This window comes from Takifugu rubripes, chromosome 18 (assembly GCF_901000725.2).
Source record: "Takifugu rubripes chromosome 18, fTakRub1.2, whole genome shotgun sequence".
NCBI lineage: Eukaryota > Metazoa > Chordata > Actinopteri > Tetraodontiformes > Tetraodontidae > Takifugu > Takifugu rubripes.
In genome coordinates this window covers 7,011,890-7,023,330 of record NC_042302.1, presented here as the reverse complement: position 1 = coordinate 7,023,330, position 11,441 = coordinate 7,011,890, and the positions used below count along the sequence as shown (strand labels likewise).

The 11,441-nt window shown below is 43.2% G+C and overlaps 1 protein-coding gene across 1 annotated transcript in view; it reads left to right on the top strand.

Moving 5' to 3' along the window:
* The first annotated feature begins 6,207 nt into the window (after positions 1–6,207).
* ccdc146 (coiled-coil domain containing 146) overlaps positions 6,208–11,441 on the top strand; it is a 32,991-nt gene continuing 27,757 nt past the window's right edge. Inside the window, exons 1-2 of the mRNA XM_011613457.2 lie at positions 6,208–6,226; positions 10,759–10,907. Coding sequence (XP_011611759.2) covers position 6,226; positions 10,759–10,907 — 150 coding nt within the window. The 5' untranslated portion in view covers positions 6,208–6,225. The remainder of the gene's footprint in view (positions 6,227–10,758; positions 10,908–11,441) is intronic.

The following is an 11,441-nucleotide window of genomic DNA, read 5'->3' as shown; positions in this document are numbered from 1 at the left end:
TAGAAACAGCTGAGGAGGGCAGCGCATTGCTTGTTGCTGTTGGGGTCCAGGGTGGTGTCTGATTTATTTCCTCCAGGGGGCGGTAGGGAGTTTGATTGCCTACAGCTGGCACTGTAGGCAGGCGCGATTGCCACCTGGCTGCCTACTTAAGGAGGGAGCGCCTACCTATCGGGCCCGGAGTGTCCTGTTGTCTCGGTTGCTGTCCTGTTTGTTTCCCAGCACGTTCAAGGTCTCCATTGCCGTCTGCTGGACCGGTTCCCGGGTTCTCTGCAGTCCTGGAGGACTGCTCCTGGTTCGAGGACTCACCCGTACTCCCTGCAGCCCAGGAGGACAGCGTCTGTCTTCTGGGTCTCCATGGCACGCTCGTGGTCTTCATGCCGTCTCCTGGGCCAGTGAGCGTGCAGAGTCGGACTCCCGAGTTCTCTGCAGTCCTTCTGCAGTGCTTCTGGTTTGAGGACTCTCCGCTGGACCCCACGAAGTGCGGATCCTTACTCCTGAGCTACCCGCAGTCCAGGAGGACTGTCTGTCTTTGTGTTGCCCCCCCCCCCCCCCCCCCCGCAATCAAACTCATTTGGACCATCTTACCATCGTGTTCTGGTCTGCTCTCGGGTTCTCTCTAAAACACATACCGTAACAGTTGCTCTGGCAAAGGAGCGAGAAGCGAGCCAGTAACCCAAACGAAGCAGAAACTACCTGCCATCGCAAGAATCCCAATGCACGAAATTACCAAGAAAGTTGATGTTGAGGGTCGCAGGAGTGGCTTTGACCTCTGGGTATTAAATCTCCCCCAGCAACCGTTGACGTGCCGTCATTTTATGTCCTCAACTCTTGTCGCCCGTGCAGGGGGGCATGTTTACACAGCCGGGTCAGATTTGGATAAAAGCAACGTGATAATAAACAGAAGCACAGCCGCAACCTCAGCAGAAAATCAATCGGCTGAAGCCACGATTTTTGTGGCTTTTCGTAGGATTTCCTGTGTTTGTGGGAATATCGAGTTGAGCGTGTTTTGTTTTATCAAGAAAGTTGCGTTCTTGGACCTTAATGCGCAGGTGGCATCATCAACCGTGACAGCTATGGGTGCTTCGCTGCCTCATAGTCCTTTAATTTCATGACGCGCTGTGCGCCGTTTATTAATGTCATCGTTGTTTACATACGCGCGGCAAACGTTCCTTGGTCGTGCTGATTTATTTGGACATACCTTAACAAAACTTAACAGCATACATGGATGGATATTGTTGAAATGATTAATTGAGAGCCGGTGCCAGCCGTGTTTAGACATATTTTCCATTGAATGTAATGAATCATGCTGGTGAGCATTGCCAGTAACAACCCAGCAGAGGTTCAATCCTCACCGTGTGACTAGATCCCTTTTTTTGGGGGGTGAGAACGTCTACATCAAACCAAATAGGTTATTTCCTATGAAAGCAGGAAATGTCACGGTCCAAGATCTGCATTCGCCACAGCTCAGTTCATGCTTTGCCACAGCACCGGGGGGATGATAATCTCAGTTGTCCCGATGCTTCCTTTTCCCGTTCTCCAGCCTCTCAACCAGCTGTGACTGCAATAAATCATGAAGGTTGTCACCCGACATCCTCATTTCTGCCATTTTCTTGCATTTCAGCACTCAGATATTACTCAGGATGGTGGTACCTGTTGCTGGATGCCATGTTTCTACCTCCAAATGATCTCCATGTTGAGGCTTTATCCCCGTTAATCCTTCCTCTTGTCTCTCCTGCGAATGCATGTGTCAGTCAGTCCAGATTCTGGCCATATGTGATCTAAATCTGCTATATATCAAAAGATTCCTTGTGAAGACTGTGCTCAGAGCACCATAAATATTAAATTAACTGTGTGTATCGATATTTGCATCATGTCTTTGTAGGTTTTTGGACAGGAGACAGTTGGCGAACATATCTGTGAGCATGGGGCTTTGGGTAATCCTGAATAATTTAATGGTGAGAAAATTCTCTAGATCATTTTGGCTAAAATATTGTAGATTTGGTGCCATGTCAAGATCTCCCTCCAAGTCTTTGTTGAAAGCTCTTTTTAAATGTGTTTGCAACTGACAGATGAAACACACGTCCCTGAAATTGATCCACCGTGCAAGACGAGTCTTCGCTGGAACATCCGCACAATAAAGGCAAGTTCTGACCTTGAGAGGCTCCTGTTTGTTTTGTCTCTGAGGGGGGGGGGGGGAATTCCAGTTCCTGAAAGTCGCTGGATGCAGGGCTTTGACAGAAAGTTAAAAAGGAAACTGGTGGGTTTGTTGTGGGAATTTTAAGTGGTGTGTGATCTGAAAGCAGAATATTGGTGGACAGTCAACACTTGTCTTCAGGTTCCAAACAGGCTGAAAATTTATATCGCTTTGGATTTTGCTTCCTAAAAATGATTTTCCTTCATAAATCAGTGATGCATCCTGATTCATTTGGAAGACTTTGCAAAGCTGAAACAGGCTGAATTTGATTTTACAAACTGAGCTGCAGCTTATTAAATGTAATTGTTTGTTTATTAAGAGATGCAAACCTCTTAAGTTCCTTATTCTATATACTGTATCAGAGCAGCACACGGACACAGTAAAACTAATGTAACGTTGCAAACCTTTATATTTAAGCCTGAAAAGGAAATTATCAGTATCTTTGGTGTTTGACTGTAAATCGCCTAAATGTGTCCATACATGACTGTGACTCTGATCCCTGATCTGGGAAATATAGACGGTATCGATTTAAGTTCAGATTTTAAAGGAAAATTCGGTGTTGACTCTATGATTTTTCTAGTGTGCAGCACTGGAAAGGTTAGCACCGAGCCAGCATAGCCTCCTACCCTGCTCTTAACATTCCTCCTGGACCAGAGCAATTATCCAGGACTCCCTCCTGCATGCATGAATGCCTAAAGAAGCCTATGCGTGTTCCAACAATGGCCCATAGCATGCAAAGGTCACCAAAAGTGCCCGTGGCCGGCCCACCGACCTGCATTTTTTCCTTGCCGCAACCCTCTGACCAGCTCATCCTCTACAGGCGGGAGCTTGTCACACATTGTTGCAAAATAACTGACATTTACTCTTGTTTCCGCCTGTGCCGCTGTAAAGTTTCCCATTAGTCTATTTAACTGTGGAGACAGATTTAAAAGCTCACTAAACTGGCCTCTAAATGTCTCCCAAACTAGACCAGAGCTGAGTCACCGTTGGGGGGTCGGCTTTGGGTTCAAGCTGCAGCGCTTTTATAGGGAATGGGCAACCAGAGTGAGTCATGGTGCGCTCCCAAAGAGCCCAACTCAGACTAAATGTTCTCCAAACTGACATACTGGTGCCTTCTCTTTTGTACGTGTCTCTTTTGATTGTTCTTACAACGGATGAGTGATGCTGGAGAAGGATTTCTGTAATAATTCAGAGATATTTGGAAGGAGCTTAATTGTCTTAGTGATTAAATTATCCCCGTTACGCCTACTTTGTTGGCCCTTGGACCAACTTCAGTCTGTAATTTTGGTTTTGGTGTGTAGGCTATTCCCAGTCCAAGATGTAGAGACAGCCTGTGACCACATTCAGGGAGAAACAAAAACTGAAAATAAACCGCGGGTAAAGTATATCGTGCAATAAAATGATGGCTCTAGCAGCCGTGGAAAGTTACAGCCCGTCTCTGTAGGTAGCAAAGTTAGCATGACGTTGTGGATCTATTTTTGACATTGTTTCACAATTTTATTTCCCAGAAATGCTGCTTTTGTGTAAGAGTCTTAGCATTTTTGTTTTTAGCCACAACTACACTGTCCTCTTATCCATGGATCAATGTCCGTACACTTTAATCACGGTGATCAGGCACAATGAGACGACCAGTCTGATATTAAGTTGGCCCCATTTTTGTGAACGTGTCCTTAGCCCCAAGATGTTGACAGCAGATCTTTAAGCAAGTTAATTGCATGCCCAAGAATGCTCGACGGGAATACGAACTGTGGAATTTAGAGGGCCAGTCAACACCTCGAACTTGTTGTTGTGCGCCTTAACCCTCTTTTGCTTTGGCGCCGCTCGTTATCCCACTGAAAGAGGCCTTCGCCCTGAGGAAACATGGTTTCCATCAAAGGGTGTACAGCAACAATGCTGATGAAGGCAGTTTCGACATCTACATCGATTGCAGGACCCCAGCACATCTTCCTTCATTGCTGTAGTCCATTGCTAAGGTGATGCGTCTATTGTAGGTGCTTCTGGTGGTGGTCCATCCATCCAGGACCTGTATATCTCCAGGACCCGGAGGCGTGCAGGTCGGATCACGGCCGACCCTTCCCACCCTGGTCACGGACTGTTTTCCCCCCTCCCCTCAGGCAGGAGACTACGGTCCATTCGGACCAAAACCTCCCGCTACACAAACAGCTTCTTCCCCTCTGCCATCAGGCTGCTGAACACCAAGTGACTTATCACTTAAGCACCATGTACAGCAGCCAGTCGGACTCACGAACAATACATCACATTACTCCTGCATTGACCTGCACTATTTCTTACCACTTACCTCTTACCACTTACTATTTATGTATATACTGTATATATGTCTTATTTTTATTTTATTTATCTTATTCTAGTGTGGTCTTCTTTATGTTGAATGTCGCAGCGTCTCACCAAGACAAATTCCTAGTTTGTGTAATACTGTGTATTACATGAACAATGGCAATAAATCTGCTTCTGATTCTGATTCTGATTCTGAGTCAGGGCGAGCTTCCTGAGCGGTCTGCAGGTATGCCGCTCATACATAACAAGTTGTGTTGCCCTGTGTGTCCTGTCACCATTCTGTCAGGAGAAGCTTCTATGTTTTGCATAGATTTGAGCTACAGCAGCTGATTTCTTGGCCTGGGCCCCCCTGGTTCACCACTCTGCCTTCTTGATACTACTGAGCGGGAACAACCCAAAAATGCTGCAGTTTTGGAGATGCTCTGTTGCTATTATCATCAGTTATTTAGTCCCTCTTATTTCTGTAGAATAATAATTTAAAAAGTATCATCATAAAACTGTCATACAGCTCTACAAAAATATAATAAGCCTGAAAAATAGTCTTCAGGAAACATGAAGCAACATCGTCATCTGTTCAAACAAACAGATGAGTTGAGTTGAAGAAAGTTATGAAGAACTGGAAGATAAATCACAAGGGGAAAAATGCTGAATGAAGCACAGGGTGGAACTGTCTCAAGTCAGTGATAGTATGGGTGTCGCGCTCTGATGGCTGTGGCCAGGATGAAAGGGAAGGGAGGAATCCCTGGAGGACTCTTGTCTGGAGATGTGAGGCAAACACACTCTAATTAATGCACACAAGCACACAAAATGAGCAGAGTATGGAAATGAAAGGCCGCTCAGGAGATCTGGTGACCAGATAAGGTTAATTGCTTCTATTTTATTAATTAGCAACAAGCAACGCTGAAGGAAATCAGCTTAACAGAAATCACCGCGTTGATTTTAGTACTTCCGGTTGCACCAGAAACAGGAAAGTAGATCACATTTAGAGATTTGACAGCTTCCTGCCTCATGGACACCAGTTTGTGATAAAACTTTTTTTTTTTTTTTTTTTTTTAGATTCAACTTTATTGTTATTGCACATGTACAGGTACAGAGCAACAAAATGCAGTTTAGCATCTAACCAGAAGTGCAAAAGAAGCAGCAAGTGAGGATAATAACTTAATAAATACAGTATGGCGGTTATTTTACAATTGTTTACCGGGTTGTGCTATAAACATATTTTACAGATGGTGTTTACATTAAATGCCTTGGACTATAAGTGCAGGAGCTATTTAGCTATTTACATAAGATAGAGGAGATGTGCAAATTATAAATTACGTGTATACAGATGATAAAGTGCATGAGTGCGCAGGACAGGTTTAAACAGTAGCTACATTGGTTACTAAGCTAGTGAGTTGTTGTGTAAACTGCTGTAGTGTAGTGAGGTGTGGAGTGTGTAAGGGTCAGCAGGAGTTCAACAGGGACACTGCTCTGGGGAAGAAGCTGTTCCTCAGTCTACTGGTCCGAGTCCTGAGGGTTCTGTAGCGCCTCCCAGAGGGCAGGAGGGAAAATAGTCTGTGGGCGGGGTGGGAGGAGTCCTTGAGTATGCTGCGTGCTCGATGCAGGCAGCGCTTCCTCTGGACATCTCCGATGGCAGGGAGTGTAGTCCTTGTGATGCGTTGGGCAGTTTTCACCACCCTCTGCAAGGCCTTGTGCTCGGCCTTGTGCTTTTGATACCTATCAGGAGAACTGGGACAAGTAAGAAGCCCGTTAAAAATTTAAAGTAGCTTTAAAGTTCTGCCTCCTGCCTCATGTTACTCTTCCATATACAGTGTTCCTAGTGGCCAGCAGGGGGCACTGTGGTCAAGAGTCAAAATAAACCGGAGAGGAAATCATAAAATATGCACAACTTTTTTATTATCTTAATTTTACCAACTAAATGATGAAAATTACCACATCTATTTTGTCTCATAATGTCAATTTTAATTATATCTTCCAATATAATTTCAAATTCCCAGCCCTCACAGCTAACTGAGTTTGAATCGCCCCTTTTTAAGTGTCTTTCCTGTATAATTTAACATCTCCAGACCTGCTTTGCTCATTTGGACAGCCTGTCCTCTCATGTTTAAAGATAAAGTAATGTTGCCATAGCTGTGTGTGTGGGAGAAAGGATTTAATGGCCTTGAGACTCAAGCGAATGGGGCATAAATGCATCAGACCAGAGCAGATGAATTGCCTCATTCGCACCTAAAAACACGGAAAAAGACCACTGTTTTTTTTCTGAATTTCAATCTGATTATTTCTTCAGAATAATGAGGTTTAACGTGCTTTAAGGGAATTATTATTAATCTTTTAAAGGGTTATTTTTGAAGCAATCTCACTGTATTTTTTAAGCCTTTAAGAGCCTGGATGGCACTGAACCCTTCCAGGAAGATGTTTACGTGAGAGGAGGAGACGTCAAACAGACTCTTCACTTGCCACAGATTAGTGCTTCGGCCGTAGTGCCACGAGACGGCCTGTCCGGATGTGTTTACCGCAGCTTTTCTGCAGGCAGGTGATGGGGACCCACAGGAGGTATGCCAGTTTACCTTGTGATAAGGAGGATGAGGCCTGTGGGAGGCTGTAACACAGATAACAGGAAAGCGTCTGTAACATTAGTCTAATCCCCCCGACATTTGTAAACCGTCTCTGGATGAATCCCATCGTCCTAGATCACGGAGACTCACATGCCCGGTAATGATTACAGCCCAAGGTTTTCATATATTTAGGTTTGAAAGCGGAAACTCTGAAAACATTTTCTTATCGCCGGCCCCACACAGGCAATTTAATTTTAATAAAGATGGGCTTCAACCATCTGCCAAAGAATTTCACACACAAACACATGGAGGAACAGGAAGCTACAAATGAACAGATGTCTACCAGTCTGTCTACCAGGAATCTTTAGAATTATTTTTTCAGATAAATATCTGGAAAATGAATTTAATCCGCATATGTGACATCATCTGATGTTAAACAAATGGCTTTTTGTAAAGCCAGACTTTAGACTTGGATCTAAAGTTGTCCAGGAGGACGGCCTTGGACTCCATTTGCAACATTTCCTGTGTAAAACAGCCTGTGGATGAGAAATCAACTCTAGTCTAAGATTGATAAGATTAATTACTTCCTGGTTTCCCAAATCCATTGTCAAGTCCGACTCCAGTCGCTAATTAAAACCAGTGAAGTGTCGACGCTGCTTCATTGCCAACCACTGGTCAGGGGAGGGAATGCAGACAGGGTGGCCCTGAACAGCAAGTGAATACGCTGCCAAGGATTGTGCTGTGGTGTGCCACTTCTGGCCTGCGCCCCTCAGTTTGAATTATGTTATATATTCCAAGATACAACTGTGTCCTCCACATTAATCTTTATTTCTTGTGGCTGATCCATATCCGAGTGCCAAAGCATTTAATTTCCTTGTGTGTCCTGATGTTGGATCTTTTGTTCAACGCTGCTCTCTTCAAAGGTCGGGATGCGATCCAGACTTTCACACATGTGATTGTTGTTGCTCATGTGACACATAAACAAGGCGATCAAAAAGAGCCAAACTGAGGGGGGGGGTCTTTGACATCACACTCAGGCTGCGCCAAACGCATCCCTCAACTTTTCACCGACTTATCTGTGAGATAGTCCGTTAAACTTTGATTCTATTCTGACGGGTTTATCTTTCACGTCCCTGTGAGAAAAAAGACTCGCTGTATTTTCATATTGTCTGTTTTACATAGAATATAGGCAGTGGTTCTCTAATTGGGGGAGCGCCGGAATGCGAGCGATAATTAGCCCATTTCACGCAGCCTGGAGGCCACATAAAAGAGAGGAACCCAGAGGATGGGGGGTAGGGTCGTAAAATTAGCCCAGTGTACTAGTGTTTGTTGTGGCAGCAAACCAGACCTGGACGCTTCACCTTCAGAGTACAGCGACAATTTTCCAGGGGCCTGGTTTTGCCGCCCTCAGACACCAAAGGCTTGACAGCTGCGGTTGCTCTTGAGCTTCTGAGTTCACAAAATGTGTGTAGCAGCAGAGGGTGTCATAAATCTGACTCAGGAAAAGCCTGCAGCAGAGAAACACTGCACTCAGCCCACATGCTCTTATCATGCTAACATGACAGCAACAGTGATGATCAAATGCTAACATTTGTACAGTATGTGTTTTAAAGCTATTATAGGTGGATTTTTTAAAATCACTTTAAATTAGTCAATAGTGTTTCATTTACAACCCCATAACCATGTTTTTAAATATTCTTTACAGAAAACAGACACTGTTTTTTTGTGTTTTACCTTTTGTGACAAGATCTGAAAGTAAATCTTGCAAGAGTTGTTTTAACTTGCAGATTTGTGACTTTTACCCCAACAGGCCAATGGGAGGTTTGTACTCCCACGTTCATTTTCTTTGGCATATTTATGAGCCAGTGTGAGCAGAAATGTGTTTCTTTTTCCCTTTCTCACCTATGATTCACTGCGCATCATGAACATCTGTCTTTGACCTCACAGATGTTCTTTTTTAGTAAACAGAACTCAATACTTAAGAAATTCAAGTGACCAGCTTTAGTTTGCTTTTAATTAGCTGAATAGAGGAACTGAGGCTGTTTAGATCTTTGTGGTTTTCCTGATAGTCTCTTTCTTCACAACAATATTTAGACCCCAGTAATAGCTAACTCTTGCTTGTTTTATTTCGCCAAAAATGGTCAAAGAAGGAGCAGCATAGTGTGATGGTTTTTCATCTGAAAATAACCTGCTTTCTCTCTGGATGTCATCATATCCTATAAAGACTTTTGGAGGGAACTCAAGGTTATTTTGGAACCTTGAACAGCACTCACGTCAAAATTGCATGTGATTTGTTCGTGTTTTAATGAAGGGTGGTAAATTTAGACCAACATCATTCAAAAGTCCAGTCCAGATTGAACAGCACATACCCGAATTTCCATTCCACTGCCAGAGGAAACAAATCAGACCAAAAATAATAATCAAAAATAATAATCAAAACAAATCATCTCAAAGTGATTTTGTACAGTGCAGTCAAATGCTGCCACTGTGCCGGGTGAACTAACCTCAAAGTGCACATCCTTGTCCCACATGTTATGTTAGATAGAGAGGAATGACTTATTCTAAAGATATTCTTTGAAGAAGGAGTTTATTGTATAGCTGCCAACTAGCAACATGCCGGGTTTGCTCACACTTCATAAAATGATTTAAGCCTGGCAGTGCCCTTAAAAGGCAGCAAATTCAGATAAATTATTCATCTCAGCAGTTGTGCTGTATTTTTCCAACTCTACCTTCACATTCAGGTGTAATGGGGAACAAAAAAGAGTTGCACTGAATGAATATGCTAGCAGGCACTCATACTCATAGCTGAGATAATTCCTGCAGCTGTTGCAAGGGAGTGAACATTTAACTTTGCCAGATGCCAGTAAAAATTGAGGGAAGAATAAAGGAAGAAAAGCCTTCCTGCACTAAGTGGATTTAACTCTTGTCTGTGCTTTATTCAACTTGCAATAAAGTTATGGAAAAATTAAAAAGTTTGTGAAAGAGAGCAATTGAACCATATTTAAAAAGTACATTGAAAATAGCTGCACTTGAAGTATTTCCGTCCCATAAAATCAACAACGTTTGGATGAAAATTAGATGACTTCCGGTGCTTGAATTTGTGAATTTAAATGACACTTTATCGCCACCTTGTGGTTGCAATCAGAGCGCGAGAGATATTGGTTTTTGAGTAAGCAGACATTATTTTAATTCCTACTTCTTGCGTAATAACAACTATCAATATTGAGGAGCGAAAGCTAAAAAGTTTGAGACAGAAAGTAGATTCTCTTCATTAAATTGGATTTCCTGGCTTGCCTGTGGAGGCGGTGACAGTTGCCATGGTGACCACACGCAGGCCTTTTAGTTCCGAGAGCAAAGCCACTGATTTGTTTGCGCTAGCATTACTCTTAAAAACTAAACTAAACAAAAAACAAAAGTCTCAAATGGTGTTGGTTTGATAGGTTAATACGGTTTTTTTGAATGACATTCTCGTGAGGACGCGTTTAAAGACTGAAGAGATAAAAGTAAGCATATTTCCCCCCCTTTTTAAACCGATAAACGGTCACTAAACTTGCGAAGTAAGCTAAATTGATATATAGCATTAATTATGCTAATTGTATCAGATCCAACATTGATACTAATGAGGAAAAAAAGTGTTTATCAGGCACTTTCAATAATTTAAGAGTTTCTGCTCCTTTGGTTCGCTGATTTGTTGCATCTGTTTATGCACATTAGTGAGTCTTTGTGAGGAGCAGAATGACAATGGCAGAGGTGAGGAAGAGGAGGAGGAAGAGGAGACCCTCGCACCTGATGCCTCCCCCCCACAGGAGCAGCCTGCTGCCAACACAGATGTCTCTGCAAGTCCTCTGCAACATCTGGAGGAGGTAATCCATAAATACCGAAGAAAGGTCACAAAACATTTACTCAGCGTCTTATTTAACCCAAACAAAGTGATTCTACCTCACTTTACTTATTTCGGGCCTTATTTTCGATTTACCATCCCAAATGTGCTGTGTTGAAAATAGCACTGGACACTAAGGCAAAAATAGGGATGCTTTTAATGCAACAAAGGGATTATATAAAGTACTTAAGTTAAAAGCCACTGGAAGGTTCCAACTGATGGCTATTTAATGTCCCAGTTAACCTTCCATTGACACTAGAATGACGGCTTGAATATTTTTAAAAGCAAAGCCTCAGAAAGTTGAATCAGATGCATGAATTATTAATTCCACATCAGAGTAAATGTGTTTGCCGATCACGCTCCCCTGGTTTGATGGCTGCTCTTACTCGCCAAGGTCTTTTTATTGAGCTGCTTTGCTGAGCCAATGTCTCATAAACACATTTATTATGAGCGTGTGGCGCCCGATCGCTCGATTTGTAGGCCATCAACACCCTGGACACTACTACAGCATTAACCC